This window comes from Aptenodytes patagonicus, chromosome 2 (assembly GCF_965638725.1).
Source record: "Aptenodytes patagonicus chromosome 2, bAptPat1.pri.cur, whole genome shotgun sequence".
Lineage (NCBI taxonomy): Eukaryota > Metazoa > Chordata > Aves > Sphenisciformes > Spheniscidae > Aptenodytes > Aptenodytes patagonicus.
Window position 1 is genome coordinate 36,323,148 of NC_134950.1, and position 24,127 is coordinate 36,347,274.

The 24,127-nt window shown below is 39.2% G+C and overlaps 1 protein-coding gene across 1 annotated transcript; it reads right to left on the reverse strand.

Moving 5' to 3' along the window:
* Positions 1 to 111: 111 nt before the first annotated feature.
* On the reverse strand, positions 112 to 23,877 carry TERF1 (telomeric repeat binding factor 1). Its single transcript, XM_076329552.1, has 10 exons — positions 23,598 to 23,877; positions 19,898 to 19,993; positions 17,563 to 17,693; positions 16,797 to 16,883; positions 15,275 to 15,424; positions 11,635 to 11,741; positions 10,480 to 10,545; positions 10,349 to 10,392; positions 8,562 to 8,626; positions 112 to 843 (listed from the first exon to the last, which is right to left on the reverse strand). The coding sequence occupies exons 1-10, from the start codon at positions 23,875 to 23,877 to the stop codon at positions 685 to 687; spliced, it is 1,185 nt and encodes a 394-aa protein (XP_076185667.1). The 3' UTR covers positions 112 to 684.
* Positions 23,878 to 24,127: the final 250 nt, after the last annotated feature.

Below are 24,127 nucleotides of genomic sequence, written 5' to 3' on the forward strand. Positions count from 1 at the left end.
GATAAAAAGTGCTATTATGCCAATATACATAAGTTCAAAATAATCTTCCACCTAGAACTTAAGCTTAATTCTTCACAAAAAAAAAAAAAAGGCAGCACCTTTACTACTTATAAATATAAAATTACATGGAATATCACATTTTTAACTGCAAAAAAAGGAATCAGTTTGTAAAATTAGCAATACCAATACATACATATTTTTTGGTATAACTTACTGACAGAGATGACAAGTCTGACCAAAATTTCAAAGTGAAGCAAATCGGATTAGAATGATCTGGTTATATGGCAGGAAGTAAAATGATAAAAAGCTCAGTCTAACTAGAGATACAACCCTTTAAAAATACAGAATGCTTGACTCTCTATTAGCCTCTATCAAGCTAAACATGTTGCCAGGCATTTAATACCCCTATGTACATAACTGGCCTTTCTTAAATCACTGCAAGCATTTTCAGATTTCAGAAATTAGGTCATCTATTGCGTGTAGATAAAAGGCCAGGCTTTACATTTAAGTCATCATTACCCGAGCAAGTGAGCTCACATGAATGTTTTATGCCTATTCTGTTTCATGTTTTAGGGCAGCAACACTGCTGGACACTCTGAGACTGTAATAAGTTATTATTCTGAAAAGCTAGACTAGGTCCTTATTTAGGGAAAGGTCAAGAAGAGTTGATTCCTGTAGTCCAAATTAGCCTTGTTCGATCCTGCACAGTGTTCTCCACCGGTCTTTTAACATGACACTAGTTCGGTTGTTGAAGTCACCATGGACCAAAATTTTAGCCCAGTTACCCACTCCAAACTCCCTTATTCCTGATTTCAGTTCCAAGTCTTCTTTGTAAGTCCATCGCTAGGGGAAGAACAGAGAAAAATACCGGATATTTGAACAGAGAAAGGTATTAATCTAAGAGCTAAGCTTATAGCAAATATAAAAGCAAGTTTTTGTATAGCTTTCTAGTTATTAAAGAGTACAGATGTCTGAGGGTCATTCTGATTTCTTTTGAGCACCATAACTTGACACTAAATACAACAACAAAGGTTACCAAGTCAAGTGTTACAACACAGTAGCAGACATTACCTGGAACGAGAACCACATGCTTCAATGTTCACAAGTTACAGGAGGGAAAGAAAAAAGACATTGGGCAAAGTTTTCCTTCATTCAAAACATGCCTTCCAAAACTGTGCTTTATTTGCTAATTGAGCCAAGACAAACCTTGATTGATCCTAGTACGCATCACAAAAGAGAAAGCATTTTGTGACACATTAACCTAGGGACTGAGAATCAAGACACCATTTACCAACAACAAAGGAATTTCAGTGTGCTTAGAAAAAACAAATCCCAATATTTAAAATGCTGATAGAAGCAAAATTATACATATTGCATTTGAAAGTGAGATCAGCCATATCCTCAGGTAACAGCTATGTGTTTGTTTTTGGCCATTTGTTGAGCCCACTATTTAAGTCTCACTGCCGTGACCTACAAACTTTTTAATCTTTAGGGGATGACATTTCTCTCATAAAAGGAGAGAAAATTACTTGCAGTTATACATCTGTAAGCAATCCCTTCCAATGAAGTTCTCCAGTGTACCAGTTCTTCCTTAGTTGCTTCTCAATACAAATATCTCAATATAAACAATTTCAGGACTGCACACAGAGTGAAAGAAAACTAATTTTTTAAAAGTCAAATACTTGATTTTTAAAAACTTACCTTTACAGTAAAGTGTGAGGGAGAACTGAGTATCAACTTTCTTTTATTGTAGTTTTATAGAACTATGCATATATATAACAAAAGTTTACAGATCCTATATATCCTATCATGCCTATTTTTAACCACTGCATTTTTAATATGGGTGTATTACATACAGTCATTTTTCACTCTGGAACAGCAATTAGCAACTTTAATATGAAATTTTTTTAAAACAACTTATTCTGCTAGAATCTGATCCTCTGCAAATGTCTTCAAATCCTTGCTTGCTTAATACAAACTAATCATACTGATGTACGATTATCAGCACGCCTCTTTAGGCAAACTGAATTGCATATCATCTATGCAAATACAGGACAGGATCCCCAGTTGAAACAACTGTGTAGGAAAACTGTTTCTAAAAAGTACGTATCAACTTCTATTTCAAACTGCAGTTTGCTAGCATGTTCTTTCTAAATTTATTCCCCAAAATCTGAAATGTAAAGACAACTTACAGAAAAAATGTAAACTTAAAAATGTTAATGAGATTGAGATGTAGAGAGACTTGTATTGTATAGCTGTTCCATTTAATTTATCTGTGTCCACTTCTGCTTCTTGCACTGGAGATGTCCTGCTGCTCCTGATGATCTCATGGACCATAGTAAATTATGAAAGGAGACAAATGGTCAATTTTCACTGGTCTCATGCTGGTGTTTCTGTGAGCACCAGCAGATTCCATATTAAAAATCATTAGTTACCGGACTTTTACTAAATCTGCATGTGTTTATGTGCATTTCACGAGTAAATGACTGCTGAAAATCACACCAAGAAGCTCTCTTATTTCTGCATTTAACCATTGCCTGTGCTTTACTTATTTTGGAGTTGCTCTAAAATAGCAAAAGTCAGCGTTTTTGTTCATAAGAGCACTATGAAAGTTACACAGGCAAGTGATCAGAAGCACTGCAATTGCTTAGTCACCTTCAGTGTGTGAAAGCAAGATAGTTAATGTCTCACAGGCCTTTGCAGGCCTCAGTAGTTCAGAAGCAAAGGATCTTGCTGGTCAGAACAATTTAATTGACAAAGGAGTGAACTATTTGTAAAAGGATGTACTGTCTAGAGCCTCCTTGTCTGATGAATTTCATTTGCTGTTGTTATGTACCAAATGCTGCTTATCTGACACAGTTTTGGTGAAAAATGGGTTGTAAAAGTTATAGGAACTCTGTAGCTGCCCCAGCTGGGCAGAGCTCACATGAGCAGAGGCTGTCACTCTGCTGCTCCCTGTCCTCACCTATAGCCGTAGCAATAAACCGCTTCTGCTCTGACCTGATCTAAATTGCAGTTTGGGTTATTTCCACGACAGCCTCAGGTGCCGCGACTGGGATTCACATGTCCTGCTTCGCTTGGGAGGACCGTGGGCTGCTCCCTGCCACTGCTTGGAAAGGTACAGGACCTTTTGAAATCCCTGCTGGGGCTTCAGCCAAGGGTCATCTGTAGGCTCCTGTGGCGTGCAGGAGCTGCTGAATCCCAGCTTTTAACGCATGTCAGTCCAGCACCCCACTGCCAGCTAAAAGAGGGAAAAGTAATTGTAATTCTGGTCTGGTCAAGGTAAGTCTGGTAAAGGTACTTCTGGTATCTGGTAAAATTTAGGAGAGGTTGGTTGGGGAAGTCTAGGTTGGTTTCAGCTATTAACGTGGTATGAACGTGCAACGAACAAGCTGGGTTCGGGACAGGGCCGAAACATGCAGCCGCCCCAGCAGGGACTGGCGTTAACTCGGCTGCAAGCGCGACAGGTGGAGGTTTGGTCCTGGATTGCCAGTTATCCCCTCCCCTTCCCTGTCTCCAGTATGAGCGGGCTCAGGATAGACATTGTGACCAGGAGGAGCCCTTGTGTGTCTTGTAGCTTTTCCTTTGAGTCTCTAGTTATCATCGGGTTGGAGGGTCAGTCCCACAGCAGTAGCTGCGAGCTGACACCCAGGCGGTATGGGCCCCCTCTGCCTTTCTTTCGTCTCCTTGAATGAGTGAAAATTTCACCTTTTGCCTGAAAGGGAGACATCTTGCAAGTCTACGCTGGGGTACGACAGGAACATAGAGTGCCCATGGGATGAGTGTGTGAGTGCTTGTGTTTGGTGCATCCAGCTGTGCCAGCCAGCAAGTAAAGGACCCTTGAAGCAGGTGTGAGGGCCAGGATGGAGGCAGGGGTACCAGGTGTGCAGAGGGGCCTTGCCCATACTTGGGCATGTGCAGACATCCATGTGCCTGTGAACCTAAAGGCATACGTGTGCTTTCACCAGTGAACTGACACATCTACCAGAGAAAAGGAGGGGACTTGGCTGCCTGTGTTTACATCTTATGTGGGTACTGCGTGTGGATGCTGTTGAGGGCAGCACCTTGTCCATAGCAGTCTATGTGACCAGCCGTGTCAGTGTCACGCACATGTGTGTGTGTGTGTGTGTCCCCTGTGTCTGTCTCTGGGATTTGTGCTCAGCCTTGCTACCGTGCAAACCTGCAAATGGGAAAGTGGCAGCTGCATCCCCCAGCCTGAGCAGGGACCCCGGGGGCTGGGCTGGGCTCCTGGAGGAGGTGGCTGCTCCTAACATCCCTTAACAGTTTTGTAGCCCACAGGATCTGGTCAAGTTGTGAGTATTCCTGAGATTAAATGTATAAGGGGGATCAATCCTTTGCTAATGCGCCTACAATGATAAATTTGTAACCAAACATGTAGAGCCCTATGGGGGCTCCCAAAGGGGACCTGTACTAATAAATCCTCAGGTTAACTGGAATAACTGGATTGGAAAAAAAAATGTTGATAGAACATTAGAAGAGCAATAGGAGGTGTAAATGGCTGAAGCTGAAGGTTTAGAATTTGTAGTTTGGGGCATGAAAAAAGAGGTTTACTAGAGCATGTACAAGACCTCCTCCTGTAAGAAACTTCCAACTATCAAATGGACAAAAGGTGTTGGCTATAAAGCAGGAGGGAACCTGAGAGAATCAGGCTATGGCTGACCTTTACAATTGGAACTTTCAAAACTGAAGAATTGGGTAGAAAGGGAAATGCAGTTGCAAAGAAATAGCCTCAACTTTCAGAAATTTAAACTTGATAAAGCCATCTAGTAGAACTAAGTAGTAGAGAGGAAATCTATGAATTACAGGTGAACAAACATCATCTAACTCTGCAAATAACATACCCAGTGGAAATGTAAATCTCATGGCTGCTATCATTAGACAAATGCATACCATCCTGCTTGTGCACAAGGGGTGGCTGGGCAGGACAATCCAGGGCCAGCCAGTATGACTGTCAGTGGCACAAGAGGTCCATGTGTCCAAGGATGCTCAGATAAATCCCTCATCCATGGAGGGTTTTTTTTTTTTTTTTTTTTTTTTTTTTTACTTTTTCCTCTCCTAATGAGCTGGAACCCTTTTGGGGATCCTTAACAGATTCTGCCCTTAAGAGCAACAACAATTCAGGCACTGGAGATGGGCCAGGTGACAATTTTGAGTGCCATTCTGCATGGTTCCTCCCTTCTCTTGAATTTAAGCTACTACAAGTGGCAGCAGCACTCAGAGGTGAAAGGTGGGGGGGTGTCTCTGGGGGCAAAGGAGCTTAGATAACATTCAGCCTGAACAAAATTGTATTCTGGTTATTCTGCAAAAAGCAAAAATTTGGCATCTACACAAAGTAGAAGCTGAGGTATGTGAAGATCAAATTTCATATCTGAAAGTTGGACTTATTCCACCTTAATGCAACTATCAGTGCCTCTTCAAGAAACTATGATCACTGATAAACCCCACTAACCAGTGAAAGAATTGAGTAGTAGTAGTTCAGCTACTGAGCTATATGTTTCTCAAGTTAGAAGTCTAAAACTTCTCTAAAGTAGTCTACCCTTTATCAGAAATACTTCCTTTTCCCAATACTTCCTGTTCCACAGATCTTTTGCAACATTAGCAGTGAATGGTGGGGTTTTTTACTATTATTAAAAGGCCAGAGATTCCATTGGAACCATTTAGTTCATCTCATTTCGGAGCATGCCAGAAAACTTTCCTAAATAAAATCTTTATTCAAGTAACACAGTTATGCTTGACCTACACCACCAGATAATAATTCAAATACTTCCAGCAGAGACAACCACAGCCCTTGTTACTTGTTGTAATGATTAATTACATTTGCTGTTAAAAGGGTTGGGTTTTGCTTGTTTTGCTTTAAATTGCTTACATTGAGCTTTTTAAAAAATAAATTTCTTCAGTTTAACATGTAAACAAGGAAACTTCCTTACAGGTAAACCAGAGACTGACTCATTTTTTTCTTCTTTCCACTGAGAAACTATATAAAGCAGTAACTTGCCTCCCCCCCCCAACAAACTGCCTGTGCCCTCTGGGATGGAAGTTATGTAGACTCTAGCATTGCACTGTTACAGGCTGGCAAGACTGGTTGAGAGACGGGACATAATGCAGTATTATGCTTGAGCTAACATAATCACAGCGCCTACTCCAGAGCAGTGTGACATTTGGCTAGCTCAGGACGCTGGCAGAGCAAGCTTGAGTTTGCTAGACAGACTGTGTAGACATACCCTCACATACCTAAAGGTCTTGTTCTTCCTTAGAGTCAGTTTTGCTCTAGTAACCTGTATTCCTTTGATTATGCATTCTGGGACTCTTCTCTGGGTTTTTTTGCCTCAGAGTTTAAATATATGGAATTTTTTTTCCACACAGGTCTGACTAAATTCTGAAAACCCAGATTTTCAGACACATTCTTTTAATTTAAGCAAACTGTCAGTCAGTTTTTAAACAACTCGCAGGACTTGCCATACACAGACAGGATATAAAGTTGAGTACAAACAGTTCCCTACAATCTGTGACACTTGCATCCCCTAATTTAGGAATGAGAAAATAAAGTACACTTCCTTTCAATAGCACTGCAGACTGTTGTACGCAGCTAACTGAAAACACAGCAATGAAAGGCTGAAAACGGGCACTGAACCATTGCAATGAAATGCCATTTACAAAACAAGAGCAAACAATGCCAACATTGAAAGAGGGACTACATGGAAAAGGAAGTTCTAGAAGTCAACAGCTCTGACATTCACTGCATTCTTTCATGCATGCAGACAATTTTATAACCCAGATAATTAAGCAGAGGAGCACATTTATTGTTTAAAAGGCCAGTATCATTGCTTTCTATGCAATATTTATGAGAGGTCTCACTGGCAGGGAGTATGGCATAAATTTCAGGCAGACAGCAAATGCCTACTTTTGTAAGTGTTTAAAGAAACATAGTTCTAAATTTTAATTTCTTTCAAGTTTTTATAAAATTTTTAATGAGCTCTTTGCTACTATCAGATGTAGTTTTACTATAAATTTAGTCTTTACATTTCAATTAAGGTTTAACTATAACAACAGAATTAAGTACATGACATTATTTTTTTTTTCTAGTGAGATCTGTGCACAAGACCTAGACCAGGATACAGTTCTTGTAGCTGACCCCAGAACAGACTACATCAACATAAAAATAGGTGAATACAAAGCCCTCATTAGCTCTGTGTTGGTTGTGGGTCCAATTAGTTTAAATCTTCATGTTGAAAACAAGACTGATGGAAGTGTGCATGCTTACCAGCAACTGGCTGACAGGGTACCTATCCAAGTATAAATTGGAAAAAAAGTAACAAGCAAACCCAGTGAGCACCAGTATTTTGGTTTTTAGGGCACTGGCTGTATTTGCAGCTTTTAAGGAGGCTCTCAGTGATTTAACTATTCCTGAGATCTGTGAGAAAGTGAAAAACTGTTTATATGTAGCAGGGGGCTTAACCTCCAAGGATAGATGAACTCTCATTAGGATCTCAACCAATTTGAGGACAGCATGTACTTCAACATCAGTAAAAATGCTTAAAGAACTGGGAGTAAGTACAACTCTCCTCAAGGAGAGTCTGGGAAGAAAAAAAAAAACACTTAAGCAGGTTTGTCCTTCCCTGTTACATGAAAATGAAGTGTCAAAATGAACATCAGAAAAATGAAACAGCTCACACCAAAATGGATGTATGTTGATAACTTGCACTGTTATCTAAACAGAAAGACTCCATATTGCTTCCTAAGAAATATTCTCAAGAGGAATTCAACAGCGGGAATACATTTATTTAATATTAATTTCATTCAGAAGTGTTTATCATTTTATTGTAACTGAAGAAAATTAGCTACGCACAAAAATCAGTTTGTAACAGTTCACCCCAACATCAAATCAACTTCAAATTCCCTTCTATTAAGGCATACACTTCTGTACTTCCCACCAATAGGGAATCCTAGCATTAGTGAACATATAATTATTTTAAAGTCATTCAGTGAAGCAGGCTTACCCATGAAGAGAATGCAAAGGACTATTTGAAATATAGCATTACAGAAAGACCCCATTATTTGGTTTATAAAAAAATAGAATAGTTTCCTAAGTAAATATGTTTTTACCTCATATGAACAAAGTATTAAAATTATAAAATTGCTAAATCTTTAACCTTCTAAAGTTAGACAAGAAGTCTTTGGTGTTTGCCCAAAACTCTCACAGGCAAATGACATCCTGAATTCTTTAATCCAAACAGCAAAAATAATTTTTTATGTTTTCACATGTTTTAAAAAGACTCAGACTAAGTTTTAGTAACAGTGTATTTCAGCAAATTAAAGGCTTATAAGCATTAACAACATTTGAGACTGCACAAAAAAGTCCTTTTCTTTATTAAAGACAGGAATTGGAACTTAAACAGTTTCAGGAGCTGTAGCACAGCTTCAATAATGTGGAAAATCTTAAACCCAGGCATTTTTGAGACAGAGTCACATGAAGTTAGGAAAAAATTCTATGCAGTGCAGATTAATGTTATCTCCATTTAGAATAGAGAACGGGTACAAACCTGTCGTCTTCGGCCACAAGCCAAAGCATCTCCATGTTTTTCCACATTTTGCAAGCTGTTCAGACCTAAAACACAGTTAATATACATCCAGACAAATGAGGACTCAACATTAAGGCAGCAGTTTTGCATTCTACCATTTACATGAGACAAGAATGTACACGATTCTGCTATGCTTTGACAGACTAGGAAAATTTCAGTGTGTGTTTATATATGAATATACTTTTATATATGCATACACATGAATCTCACCTTAGTCCAAGGACTCAAAAATAGGCTGTTCGAAAAAGTCACTATATTTTCTATGCGATAGAGCTCATAGAAGTATTATATTTTAAACGATTACCTAAAAATTCGTACATAATAATGAAACATTGTTATTTCATTTTGGTAAAAACATTTTTACTATATATACTGCTCATTTACATACATAGAGAGAATGGAAACTAGCCAGCAGAGCTATGATACTTTGTATTCAGGTTCCATCATTTCCACAGAACCCCTGTCAGGTTCTAACTGTGGCAAGCATCCAAGGCATCTTAAGAGTTTGTCCTTCTAAGTACAACATGGCCACATGCAGATGCTATATAATATCATCTCTTTGTGGTAAGAGGGTGCTAAAGGTTTTCAGAACCTACTTATAAATATTATATAACCCATGTTGTAAGTTTTAAAAAAGTAATACCAGAAAGATGCACAAACATCCTAACCGTGCATTTTACACTACAATTTGTTTTTTCCAGTCAGCCAACCTCTTTAGTTCCTTCACCCATGCTTGTTTTGGCTGGGGTAGAGTTAATTTTCTTCACAGTAGCTAGTATGGGGCTATGTTTTGAATTTGTGCTGGAAACAGTGTTGATAACACAGGGATGTTTTCATTACTGCTGAGCAGAGCTGACACAGAGCCAAGGCCTTTTCTGCTTCTCACACCACCCCACCAGCAAGGAGGCTGGGGGTGCACAAGAAGTTGGGAGGGGACACAGCCGGGACAGCTGACCCCAACTGGCCAAAGGGATATTCCATACCGTATGATGTCCGTATGGAATATTGGTCCTCCCAGCATATAAAGCTAGGGAAAGAAGAAGGAAGGGGGGGATGTTCGGAGTGATGGTGCTTGTCTTCCCAAGTAACCGTTCAGCGTGACGGAGCCCTGCTTTCCTGGAGATGGCTGAATGCCTGCCTGCCCATGGGAAGCAGTGAATGAATTCCTTGGTTTGCTTTGCTTGCGCGCAGCTTTTGCTTTACCTATTAAACTGTCTTTATCTCAACCCACATGTTTTCTCACTCTTACCCTTCTGATTCTCTCCTCCATCCCACCGGGGGGGAGAGAGCGAGCAGCTGTGTGCTTAGCTGCCGGCTGGGGTTAAACCATGACACCCGCAAAGTTATCTATGTCAGAAGTCAAAGAGACAAGTTTCAGTACTCCTCTGGCAGCTTTCTTTTGCTTTACTGGGATTTATGGCATTCTGTGCAAACGAGTAAAACAAAACTCCAAGCAAACCAGAAAATAGTGAATGATTTTACAAAATGAGTTGCCAGAGAACCTTAAGCCATTTCATAGTTTCCCAAATGTGGCAAGCACCAAATCTGCATTTGGGCAGAAACCACCCGTAACAATTGGGAGAGGTTTTGTTTTGTTTTCACCATAATCATTTTTCTATTAATGCAATCACATTGGATAGCAGTTATCAAATCACCAACACATTTATTGCAGGGGGGTGGGGGGTGGGTGGGGAGAAAGTGTTCGACATGACTTTGTTTTGAAAGTGTGAAAGTAGGCTAATACTCACTCTGAGGAACGCTGCTCACTCTGCATTTCCGTCCTGAGTGAGGCCTGCAAGGAACACAGAATGGAAGTAGAAATACGCACAACGTCATGAAATGTCTATGACCAAGAGCAACAACAAAAAATAATTTTTACCTTACTGTGGAATTTTTTATGTCTCCGGGTGACTGACTTGTAATACTCTGTTGCTCTTTCATTGATCTTTAAAAGAAAAAAATCATTTCCTAAGCAGCAACTTACCATTTATGTGATTCAACAATATTTGAATCAAAGAAAATCCCAAGATTTCTCTACAGAAACAGTGGCATACAAACACTAACTGCTTCAATCCATTAACCCTTTTAATCTTGCCTCCCTATACCTGGAGGAGAAATACACAAGACATTACACGTTTAAGTTGAAGACATGCGGCATTTCACACATCTATTTTTTCATACCTTCTTCACAATCTAGGAATTGTTTCCATAGGTTTTTTGATCAAGTCTTTCATCATACCTCTCAGATGTAATTGTGTCAGGAGCTGTCCTTCTCAAAAAGGAAATCTTATGACTTGCCCTCTTGTATAGTCTATCTGCATCAGTCAATTTCCTTAACTAAATGATGCCAAGTACTCCAGGTATAAAACTGCACAAATACAAGCTCTATCCCAACTAAAGACTACAATTTATTCTCCATGAAAAATAAGTGGTGATAAACCTAGAAAATTAGTATTTTTCAAAATAAAGTCAAAGAAGGGGGAAGGAACTAGACTTCAAGTTCCCCCAGCATTTCTTTGAAAAGTGTGTAATTGTTTTGAGGGTTCACATTGCCAGAATCATGAAGCAACATAACTATTTCCCATCACACTAGTATTACTAAGTAAGAGAATCTTGTGTTTAGCTGTAAGGAAGAAGTAATAGACTAATTCCCTTTCCTTATCCCCTTTCTTCTCCAGATGACCTATAGCCTGAAATTAGGAGGGCAGGACTAAAAGGAGCTCAATCAAGCATAAAGAAAAAAGTATGAAGTATTGCTGTGTTTTTATTGTTATACAAGACTGACAGCTGTTTAAACTGAAAAATGTGCATCTTCAACAAGTACTTAAACTTAATGCCAAGCTATTTGATATAAATGCCAAAAGTAACAACTATAGAAAAGCCCAAACTTAAAAATAGAGAATGTGCTTGCAGTTTATTTTCTATTGGACAGCAGTTTGGAATTTAATGTCCTTCCTTCTACCTACTCTTAGTTCTACAAGTTTCAAGTTACTGTCTGAGCATGTCCCTCAGCAGTATAACGCTTAATACAAACCTTCGTTTTGTTTCCAAATTCCTTTTGTCATTTTCATTGACATTCACAGTTTTGTTTTGCAATGCTGTTGCTCCCAATCCTTTAGACTCTACCTGTTTTGTGGCTGCCTGTGAGAAATGGAATTGATACTTTAAAATTAAAGCCAGCCAGTACCTAGATAGTAGTTTACACTAAGATTAATATGTGTACCCTCTACTAGGACTAACAGAGTACTTTTTTCACAGACCCTTCAGAGGCATTACCATTAAGTAGTTTCAAAACAACTGTAGTGTGTTAAGTTGAAATCCATCAAGATCTTTATCAGCTAATAACTCAGACATTTTAGTCATAGCCGCAAGTGATATTTGTATGGACACACAGAAATATAATGAATACTCACATGGTAAGTGAACGTATAGCTGTGTGAAATACATTGCAGAGATTAACTTTAAGTCTACAAATACTATCAAAGTACTCCAAAGTCTATTTTTTTATAATTAGATTAGAAACTGAAACCTGATAGGCCTCTCAAGTTCATCTAGTTCTGCAGTGCATGGCAGGATCAAACATACCTATAACACTTTCAAAAGACACATGTCTAATCAGACTTTAGGCTTGTAATGTAACCTTTCCTGTATTAGCAAAAGAATTTTGTAACATCCTGCCTAAACTTATAGCCACAAACTAAGATTATTTCTCCTCCATTCTCAAGAGGAGGAAGGCTAGTTCATTACTCTTTATAGAATGTCCACAGGATTGTAAGATTTGTGCTTTCCCCTAGATTCCTCTCACTTACTTGCTATAATAAATAACAAAAAAAAAAAATCACTTAGTCCACATGAGGTCATTCTTGCCACTTTGCTATCAACTTTCTTCTCTAGCATCTTAAGGTATACTTTGCCCAAACCATAAAAAAAGAAATCCTGATTGTGCACCCTCATTACTAAGCAGAGCCAACCATCTTCTACCCAACACTGTCTATACATCCCAAAAGGTGATCTGTTTTGCAACACTCAAATATCAAAATGATTGAAAGTTGACAGATTCACTACAGGCCCAGTATTAATTCTTTTTCTGATTAGCCAGTTGCTCCCACTTTTCATCTATTTCTTCTTTCAGGGCTTGCTTTTGCCTCCTGTAATTTTCTGTCATCCATCCAATTTTCAGTCTTCTTGCAATCTTAACCTGTCCTTCACAGTAGCTTGCAGAATCTCTCAACATTTACGAAAGTCAGATAATATAAAAACATTCTCTATTTCACTCATTCATCTATGAAAATACTGGAAGGTATTCTCGTCACAGAATACTTCCAATCACAGAAGAAAATGTTTCACTGTCAGAAATTTCATAACTACCTAAACTACCACATCTTTCAACTGTAAGTTTTCAAAATACTGGCTCTTTTACAGTGGTTGATGGTAGCAAAACACATGTGAAAGTGAGGACGTGTTTCCATACAGATAAATGGGTAGAAAGGATTTTGTTAAAAAAAGTTTAAATCCACTATATTGTATTTTAAAGTTAACTAGCTTTCAAATTGTACTTGTCCCTAAAAATAATTCTTTTGAAAGAGAAATGAAAGTTATAAAGAAAAATTAGCAAGTATTCAGATCAATGCTTTCTTGGTATAGGTCCTTTTTCCTTGTAATGCATTATCTGCAGACTGTTCTTAGGGCAGCTAACCTATAAGTGTTTCTTGAAGTGCAAGAACTTCATCAACAGTAGGACCTGTGATCTTGGAGATTCCAAGCTTGACAATAACCTAGAAAAAAGCAGCCTACAAAACAGTCTAGCAATGTAGTAATCCTTATGATTAAGGATGAAAAGCTGGACATGAGCCAGTAATGTGCGCTCTCAGCCCAGAAGGCCAACCGTATCCTGGGCTGCATCAAAAGAAGCATGGCCAGCAGGTCAAGGGAGGTGATGCTGCCCCTCTACTCTGGCGAGACCCCACCTGGAGTACTGTGTCCAGCTCTGGGGCCCCCAGCACAGGAAAGACATGGACCTGTTGGAGCGGGTCCAGAGGAGGGCCACAAAAACGATCAGAGGGATGGAACACCTCTCCTATGAAGAAAGGCTGAAACAGTTGGGGTTGTTCAGCCTGGAGAAGAGAAGGCTTTGGGGAGACCTTATAGCAGCCTTTCAATACTTAAAGAGGGCCTATAAGAAAGATGGGGACAAACTTTTTAGCAGGGCCTGTTGCAATAGGACAAGGGGTAATGGTTTTAAAGTAAAAGAGGGTAGATTCAGACTAGATATAAGGAAGAAATTTTTTACGCTGAGGGTGGTGAAACACTGGCACAGGTTGCCCAGAGAGGTGGTGGATGCCCCATCCCTGGAAACGTTCAAGGTCAGGTTGAATGGGGCTCTGAGCAACCTGATCTAGTTGAAGATGTCCCTGCTCATTGCAGGGGGGTTGGATTAGATGATCTTTAAAGGTCCCTTCCAACCCAAACTATTCTATGATTCTATGATTATACTTCTACATATGGCACCAGAAGAAAGAAGAGAGATTAACAGTTAAAGTTAGATTGTTTTTCTGTAGAGAACGCACGGTACACTGCCGGGAAACAGTTATATGTGTATTGCACAGCAGATGTGGGAATTCTTCACAAAGTTGACTCCTCCACGTCCCAGAGTAACTCGGTCCAAAGTAAAGATTTCAGAAGTAAGATTTGCAACATTGGTGCAGACAGTAGGATGGATGTGCAGGCAGTGGGGGTACAACACAGAGGGCCTAGGTATGCTAGTATGGAGTTCTGGGCCTTCCCTGACACCTCCAAACCTCCATCTCCTCTTAGACTCAAAGAAATAGCCTTGAAAAATAAACTTGAAAACTGACAGCTGAGTGAAGCCATTAAAAGATATTCCTTGTATTATACTTTGAATACTTTGAATGCATTTAATAAGTTCTCTAGTCTCTCTTTCTGGTAAGAAATGAAAACCCCAGAGGAACTTCAGGTTTGTTTATTCAAAATTTGCTTCTTATTACCTTTAGATGTTTGTGCTTTTGTAATTGAGTAATTCAATATTCTTTTATAGGAAGTAAACATAAGGGAAATTCTTTACAATCCTCCTGAAGATGAACTGCAGGGGGAATGTTGTTCTTGCCAATTTTAAATCACTTTGAGCAAGATGGTTTGTAAGGAGCTTTTTTTTTTTATTTACAGGAAAACAGCAATAATAGTTTTTTTATCTCCTAACTCCTCTGACATTCCTGAAGCTTTTAGTCAAATTACCAGGTCTTGATCTTTTAGTTTTACTATGAGAAGTCACATAGATTTAAACAAAATGAACATTAAATATATAGTTACATTATCTTTTAAGGAGTCTCAGATCAGAACTGCTTCTCTTAAACATACACTAATGACAGACCTCATTTTAATTATGCTTTTTTCCTAACTATTTTTCTCATCAAAACAGTTGTGTTGAGGAAAAAAAATTCACAAAAGATAGTTTAGAGAAGTCTTACTCCTACTAACTTTCTTCTAAACATATATTCAACCTTTTTTTTTAAAGACAATCCAAAGGAACATAAAGCTTCCTTTTCATCTAATACAATAACTAAATATTGTCTGAACAACTCCCTTGAAAGTATAAGTCTATTTAATCTTATCAGGTACCTCTTTTGAAATAAGTTTTGAAAATAGTTTTGACATACCTGTATTAAGAAGTTGCTTTCATTTTCTTTCATGAAAAGTTCAATGTAAGACTTGATTTTACTTATCAAAAGATTGTAACTGAAGCTTTGGAGAAGAGGAACATATGGATCCTTGCTTTTAATTACAGTTGCCAGCTTCACCCTTAAAGGCTAAGAAAAGCACAGCCTTATACAACACAAAAATATATCCTGCTGTAAACACCTATGCTACTAAACAGGACATACACAAAGCTAAACATGATGATTGTACAGTTTTCTGAATATGCCTATACAACTTCATGCTACAGTTTGAAAGTGTTCTAAAGTTAACTAGGCATAATACCAGGAGTTTATTTTACATGCTCATTAAATGGTTATGTGTAACTTTCCAGAGATCCTCATTTTCATTCCCTTTATAAACAACACTGAAAGCAGGGTTGTCAATGGAGCAAAAAGACCCAAAAAAGGCCACTCATTACTGGGTTCTCTTTTCTCATTTGCTGCCTCAAAGAGACTGCCATTGAAAGGGGTTTACAGTGTTCAGGGAAAGGACTATTTAGTACAGTAGCATTAAAGACACATCGATACTGATAATCGCAACTTCACATTTTGTCTACCAACCACTCTGAATCTTACAGAGACCAATATAGCCAAGAATTAACTTCTGTGTACAGGTTGCATTCTTATTTATGAGTTTGAATACTATTACCACAGCCTACACTTTCCAAACATCTGAATCCTCTGAATGAAGAGTGTATCCGAAGAGCAAGTCATACACATGCTACTATTTACATAGAACATGTGTCCTAATATACCAGAGGAAGATAAAGGCAGCATTTTTGCCTTTTCTTTTTGCCTGCAGTCCTTCCTTTTGCTCTTTTCTCCGCCCCAGCAAATTCAGGTGTGTGCATTAGCTATTACTTTAAAGAGATATGCACTCGAACTTGCATGTTTCTGAATGATGCAGTCAACATCAAACCAGGAGATGGCCTGACCCACATGTGTTATCTTTTCCAGATAGAGGCATAATAATATCCACTCTATACTACAGATGCTAATGACTTTTCCTTCCCTGTGATGCTTCAGTATGTAGAACACTAATCAACAGAGATGATAAATAGAGTGCACTACAATGGTTCAGAAAAAAAATCAGCAGACTGATTATTAGGGAGTTACTATGTCTCTACCAGCATGTTTATACTGCCTTTACTCTGAGAAAACAGCAATACCAAGTCCCCAGAATCTGTAGTGACACCTCACTCCTCATATGAAGTGGGAAAGGGGATGAAGTTTGGACTGATGCTGCCCACAGCGAAGAAGAACTGCTGCTAGAACCATTTTACTCCCCCAACTCACCCATTATTTCTGTCAATCCCCTAGCGACAAATCTCCTTTTGTATTTACAAGTGCCACGGTTGTGTAAGTGACTGTAGGCAGTAATTAGGATGAAGCTATGCAGGTAGCATTTGCTAGCTTTGGAAACCCATTCCCCTCTTCTCCTCTGAAAATGAGCGTGCTTAATGCAAGTTAAGCAAGTTACTACCTTATCTGATTCCGAGTCTGTAAATAACCTTTCAAGAACTTCAGCAGCCTCCTTGAAATATCCATTTTCCATATGGACTGCTACAATCTACAACAAATATAATTACAAGATATCCTGAAATACATTTCACCTGAGATTCAGAAAAAACAACAGAAGTCACACTTTTATAGTTTTGTAAGACTTCCAAAATCCAGAGGATTACATATTTAAGGGTTACCAACAATTATCTAGTTATAAGTTAGTTCTGAAGTAATATTAAACCTCATGTATAAAGGCCTAAAACCTCTCCAACAGGCATTTAAAAGGACCCTCACTGATGCAAAATGTCCCATACTTTACTACTAAGTATTGGTTTTGTCTTTCCCTGAAAGACTTTCGCAGTCCCAGTAGCTGTCAATATGTTTTTACATGTTTCTCTGAAATCAGAAGTTTTGTAATACAAAGAATTATTTTTAAGCAAAAAAACCCTATTCATAATATATTTTAAAGCTCAAGATACTAGTGTTTTGAAATTGATCTCCCAAATGATATCTTTTTTTTTCCCAGATTGACAGCTTTTGAAACAATTTTGAACTGGGACAAACAGGAACCAATTTAGATAGATCTGTACAGGAGACCTTTTCCTATTTACTCTGTACTTGAAAATACAACAAACTTAGAAAATTCAGTTCAGCCTGCTAAAAGCCCAAGCTTTTTGTAAAAGGATCCCTGTTTTAGCAGAACAAATAGGTAGCATCCTGAGGCATTTTGAGTAAGTCACACACACCTGAATTTGAATCAAGCGACGAATATCTTCATGAAGCTTTTCCAGTTTAATTTCTTCCCTTTCAAGTAAAGTCCAGAAAGACAGAGCAGATTCCAAAGGTGAAATTCTTTGATCATTTTCAAAATGGCATTCTTGGGGGGGGGGGGGGGGGAGGATAATAAAAAAGGTATTTGAAAAGCTTAAGGATAAAGCTAAATATATTACATTATTTATACACAATAAAGTAATGTACTATACATAATTTCAATTCCTTTTTCCTCAAATAATTTTTAGTCTCTCTCTTCAGGTATGTTTAAGAGACCTGAAGTAAACGCCTTCTTTTCAGAGAGACTGGTTCTTCCTACCCTTGCTAATAACATTACTGTTGCATTTTTAAGGGAGATTATGTGTCTGCTAATTATTGATCACTTAAAATGTCACTTGCAATAGCGCTAAGTTTAGCATCATGTGTTTGGGCTGGCATTAATAATACTCTTACATTAAGCTTGGCATCAGATATCAAAACATTTGGTATTGATACTGTAAATTTTGTAATATAACCACTATCCTAAGTTTTTTTTCCTGAGTCTGTCTCTATATTTCCATGTCTTAACTTTTTGTTCTATTTGAAAGGGTTAAACTGCGAGGGAGATTCAAACAGCTTAACACAGGAGTGTCACTGAAAAAGCAGAAGCAACCTCCCATGTCATTGTACTGCTGTGCCAACACCAAGGTTTGTGCAAACTCCCAGCAAGCAGGATCAGTGACCAGTTCTGGCAGAAGTCTAGCCCAGCCAAACAGCCATCCCCTCAACACTCCAGAAACAGTCTCCCAGTCTGGTCATTGCACATCTGCACAAGCAAGTGTGCCAATGTAACAGATGCAGTAGGTGCTGGCAGGTGCATAAGTCTGCTTTTTTCCCCCATGGCACTGCCAGCTTAACTCAAGATGTTCACTGAACTACAGCCTCACTTATTCCTTCATTTTATATGACATCATAGCAGAATCTCTTTCAATAACTTATTCCTTACAGTAAGTATTTTTCAGACAGAAGGTAAACAACTTAAGCAATAGTGAAAAAATAAAAAAATGTGATACCCACTACAGTAAAAGACAAACACTGAAAATTTAAATAGTATTATAGGTATATATACACACATAAAAACCCACTTCTGTGTTTCCCAAATTATTGTTTCAATGAGTAATATGACACTTCATATTAAGTTTATTTTAATATTGTAAAAACAGAGTTTAACTCTTAAAGAGCTGGCATCTGAAACAGCCTACTCTGTTTTAAGGCTCAGTAAAGATTAAATATTTTAATAATTGGAAAAGAATTAGGAAAGCTACCATACAATATATTAGCTTTCCTTGCACATTGTGCAATTACACCTGATGTAATACCTACTAAGCACGTGCAGTCTTCCTTCACCACACAGGTCACTCTCTACACTGATAGATAAAAACACCCATTGAAGTCATATTCCCCAAGTGTTATATACAATAACATAGGTTTAAAGCATTATCAGAAGAGTTTCATACTTTGTATACGACAAACTACTTTAAATATTAGAATTTAATTCTCAAGTTGAACTAAATCAAGAGTAGTGTTATTACCTGACAAGCAACATAAGAAATTTCATTTTATAAAAACAATCCTTTGTGGCACTGCTAGGCTAGAATACACTTTTTTCCTTCCATGCTCATGCTGACAAGACTGCTTCTGAAGTCCTTACATTCCAATGAGTTTTATCAAGCAGTAAAAACTTGCAGCAAAAAAGTTAAGTCTTCCAGAAACTTGAGCGTGGAAGCAAAATCAGCTTGGCTAAACCAGTAAGTTGTGAATAGTGCCAAACAGGAGACATGGTAGTGAATAAGAATCCCAAGGACCTGCTGCCAGCCAAAAGTCTTACAGCCTTCTGTAAGAAACAAGGGCAGTCATCCTTTTCATCCATATTCTTATTCCTACTGTCTGTCCTACTTTAACCTCTAGAGTTACATGTGCAGAAAGAAATGCGCATTCTGTGCTTTAAACTTGCAAATATTGCTCACTATGAACTAGTAAATCTTTTCCAGTATATTTCTTTTGTTGATGCTACTCTGACAGAAAAAGACCTATGATTTAAGAACCATATAGTCATTCAAACTCAAAGCAGCTAAATCAGTCAGCACAGAATAACACTGGTCCTGCATACAGCTCAATCAGATGTGGAATACAGACAGTCCAAAATGTACAACTCAGTCATTTTATTTATATATGTACAGTAAAGGCTATGTGAAAGCATACCTAATACACCTCTGTGCAAGTCCACGCAAATCTATTTAAACAAGTAAAAAAAAAGGAATCAGTATTTACCAAGGTTTTTTCCTTTTGCAATTCTTATCAAAAGCTGACAGAGATACACCGTTTTTTTCTGATGCGTAGGTATTTTGGAAAGGCCATTAATAAGAGCTGGAAAAGAAAAGTTAAGTCAGTCTTGCTCCAGCACTGCCACAGTGTGGCTAAAAATATACTAAACACTGTATTATCAGACTTTAATAATCAAATAAATTTCTAATTCATTAGGAAACTGATGAAGCACATTTAGTTAATATTCTTCCATGTTAAAAGAACTTAAATCATACTTAAAAATTTGACCAGAAAAACCTATCCCTCTTGCAGTTCATAACAGTAACCTAGAAGTGGTAAGATGCATCACAGGCTTACATTCATCAAATTAGAAGACCACAGTATGTTACATAAATAAATTAAGTTTTGTTTTGCTCAGTAGCTTACTACAAAAGATAACTGTCTGCTCCAGAGAACATTTCTGTGGAATGCCCACAAAACATGAGCCACATGCAGACTGGTAACACTTAGATGTTGCTATAGCAACCAACAGACCAAAAGCAGTAAAAGCTACAAGGAGAGCTTAGTCAGAAATGTAAATCTACAAGGGAAATACCCCTCGCAAAGTTGGAAGGTCACAAGGATTATTATATATTTTAGAATGGGAGCTATCATGAAATTATTTCCATCATGCTGGTTACTGTGAACTTCATATTTTAATGTGCTGGATGTAGTAATTAGTCTTCACAGCATAATACAGAAACATTCAAAATGAAAAGTGAAGAATGTGTAAAGTGACTTGTCTAAGCTGTAGACAGAACACCCTAGTTCAGGAAGTGTTTATGTACACATTTTGGTGTCAGCTTAGCAAAAGCCAGGATTCTGGAGCATGGGACCCCCACGTTTTGCCATGATACAACTAGAGCACATAACACATTGTTTTACTTGTAAGTACTCAGCCTACTTGCTTATTAGTGTATGATCGCCTCCCATGAACAATGGATAAGCATGAAATTACAAAGTAATTAAATAGCCCTGAATGATTACCTAACCTAACATCAAGCAGAACATTGTCGTTTGGGCTTGGAAGAACATATTTACAACTGCTTCAGTGAGGACAGGTGATACAAGAGCTTTTAATTGCTATAGCCAAAAGAGGAAGTAAAAAAAAAAAAAAAGAACATTGCTTAGAACAGCAGTAAAGTGCCACTCATTATAATCACAAATTCATGCATCTTCCATAGCAGACAGAGTTAAATTTCAGAAAGAGTTCAAATTCAGAAAGAATTTCAGTTCAGTGATAGAGATAAGCACCATCATCATGCCCTGAAGATGGAGCCAGAGCTTGGAAATTTTGGAAGTAGGCAGAATACTGTAGCTGAACGATTCCACAGAACAAAAGAGGTCATCTTGGCAAGTAGCTTGAGATCTTTCAGCTTTCTCTGTTCTTTTAAGGTGCACCTACATTAGTGCTTTAATTCAGAGTAGGGGTGCATTTTTAAAGCAAATTTCCTGTGCTTGGTTTGTACAATGGAGCAGTCTTGAGTACACAAATTGAATTCCTTTAGAGCTATTCCAAAGAAAAAGAAACCTTGAAATGTTTACTGTGTGGACACCAGGTCCTTAGCAGCAATTACGCACAAGTAATGCAGACAAACAGGAAGAGACATAGCCTTAGTAATCTTTTCTAGACTGTTCTCCCTCCCCACCCTCAAGGCAGTTTCTCTGTTGATTCGTTTGTTAATAGTGCCCTCAATCATAAATTGCTTTCCTGCCTATGGCCACTCATATGTATTTCTCATCTTAGCCTTTCATTAGAAATTCTAGAAATCCAGTTCCTTGCCATGTAGACACCTACACAAGCTAGTTCAGGTATATAGACCATAATATCCCATCAAGGCAGGATAAGGTAGGCAAGGCATGTAACCTTGCCATGCTGTCTTTAAATCCTTAATCCCAGGTAACCTAGCTATTTCTACTTGGCACTGTACTGAGCTATACAGAAATATTATTTATCTCCTAACAAAATAATTTGTCTTGGTCCCTTAGCCTTCCTACCTTTCTGCACTTGCTTCAGTTTGAATTGACCTTCTTGCTGACAGCCAGCTATCATTATTTCAGTAGGGACTCACTTTGACATATGCAAGAGTAATAGTTCTGTATTTCTATGAAAAAACCACACCCACTTTTCTAATGCAAACTTATGACTGTGCTTAGCTTCTTCCATAGAATTCTACACTTCTTACTTTGTAATCTTATAGCACCAATATGCCCAACTGTTTCCTCTGTTGCTGAACAGAGCAGGAATTCCAAATTTGCTTAGTTCCCAGCTCCATGTGACCTTGCATTCTGTACAATTTAATTAATTGTTTCTTCCTGTTCTTCTCAGAAGATATTCCAATCTGCTTGTGTTGACAGTGTCTCTGCTTCCCACCTACATCTTCATGAAATTTCAGTATGATTCTCCCACTGAGCCACAGTCCCAAGGCCAAACACAGAGAAGCACCGTTAATAATTTAATCTAGCGGCCCCCCATTCAACATACTTCATTATGTTATCTTTAGATTTCTTACCTCTTACAATTTCTCACATCAGGCTCCTTACTAATCATTCTGCATGCCATTGTAGTCCATTCTTTGCAAAAGTTTAAACGAGTCATACTATCACATTTACTTGAGTCAAGAACACACACACACAAAAAAAACCTCCAAAAGCTCTAACCTGGTGTCTTCAGGAAAATTATTTCTAACAGAAAAAACATCGTAAATCCATCAAATTTATCTGAGACCTAGACATTTGCTTCCAGCTGTTAACTACTCTAAGTATCTCCCATATTAAACACATGTTCTTCCATTCAAAATCCAGTCACCAGACTTCATTCCACCTTTGCCTGCTAGACTATAGATCCTTGAAATACTTCTAGTCTTCAACCATAACCCTGAATATAAACTCAAGAAACTCAGTGTATTTAAGTAATTCTACGCTTGTTTTTACCACGTTTGCATCTCTTCACTAAATCCTCTTCAAGTTTTCTTGAAGTTCAAGTGCCTTGAACTCTCAGCACCTGAGGCCTCAGCTTCATTAACTGCTGGTGGCATATAGGCAACCATATTATACATTCAAGCTTCATAGAATCAAGATGACAGATTAACACCAATGCTGGTATTCCCCAATCACCTAAAAGACCTCACCCCAACCCCTCAGTAACCACTGTTTTATTGTAACAGTTCAGTTTGCTTCCCTCCCTGATCTCATTTAACTAAACCAGCAAAATTCCCTAAACCCGTGATTATCTTACAATACTCCAGCAGAGCTGCCATTGCATGCCAAACTCAAACACCCCTGGACTAATAAAAAAAAATAAAAAAATAAAAAATCAGCTTGCACTGTTTTATTTCCACCATGTGCAAACGTTGCTGATACTGTTAAATCACCTCAACAGACTACCCTGTATCATTCTAGGAATCTTCTGAAGTCCTCAAAAGCCCTGAAAACCTCCTCAACACTAGTGACCACGATCATTAGAAGGCTAAGTGCACGTATAAAACGTGCTTACACGAACAGTAAGTGCAGAAGCACTTCTAATGTGCTAACCACTCTTCAGTGTGCTAAAGAAAGCTGCCCCTCACACTCTGCAGGAACACGCTGCCTTCAGAGTAGCCGCAGCTGTTTGAGAACCACAAGCGCCCGCACCCTCAGAACCCCGACGGCCGCTGCCGCCCCTCACCCTGCGCCACGTCCCTCCACCGCCGGAACTCCGCCGGGCACTCTTCCCCGAAGTGCCGGCACAGGCAGCAGCAGGCGAACTCCAGCATCCAGTCCGCGGCTACGGCTTCCACCTCAGCCGGCGGGGCCGAAGGGACCCGGCCGCCCCCGTCCCCCTCTCCCAGGGAGCTCCCGGCCGCCCCGGCCATCTTCAACCCCCGCGCCAACGGCTGCCGGCTCCGCCCCCGCCAACGGTCCGGCTCGCGCTCCCCCAGCCCCGCCCCTTCCCGCGCGGCAGCCATTCAGAGCGGCCGCCTTCCTCCGGCCCTGGCCGCCGTCACCTCCGCCGGTGGGCGGGGCCGCGCCAGTCAGTCCTCTGAGGCGGGGGAGGGGCGGAGCCTGGGCTGGGTGCGGCGGTGACGTCATGCGCCACCACGCCGTGGGGCGGGCGAACGGTGGCGGCCGCCTGGTGCGTGTGGGCCGGGGGGCAGCGGGCCCCACGCCGGAGCGCGTCCGGCACTGCCCCGTCGGCCTGTAGGAGCCCCTCCGCAG

Coding starts and splice junctions, on each gene's coding strand:
- TERF1 (XM_076329552.1), bottom strand. CDS start 23,877: ATGGCTGCCGCGCGGGAAGGGGCGGGGCTGGGGGAGCGCGAGCCGGAC. Junction 10,393..10,479: donor ATAAAAAATTCCACAGTAAG/GTAAAAATTATT, acceptor TGTTCCTTGCAG/GCCTCACTCAGGACGGAAAT. Junction 844..8,561: donor CTTGTGGCCGAAGACGACAG/GTTTGTACCCGT, acceptor TTCTTCCCCTAG/CGATGGACTTACAAAGAAGA.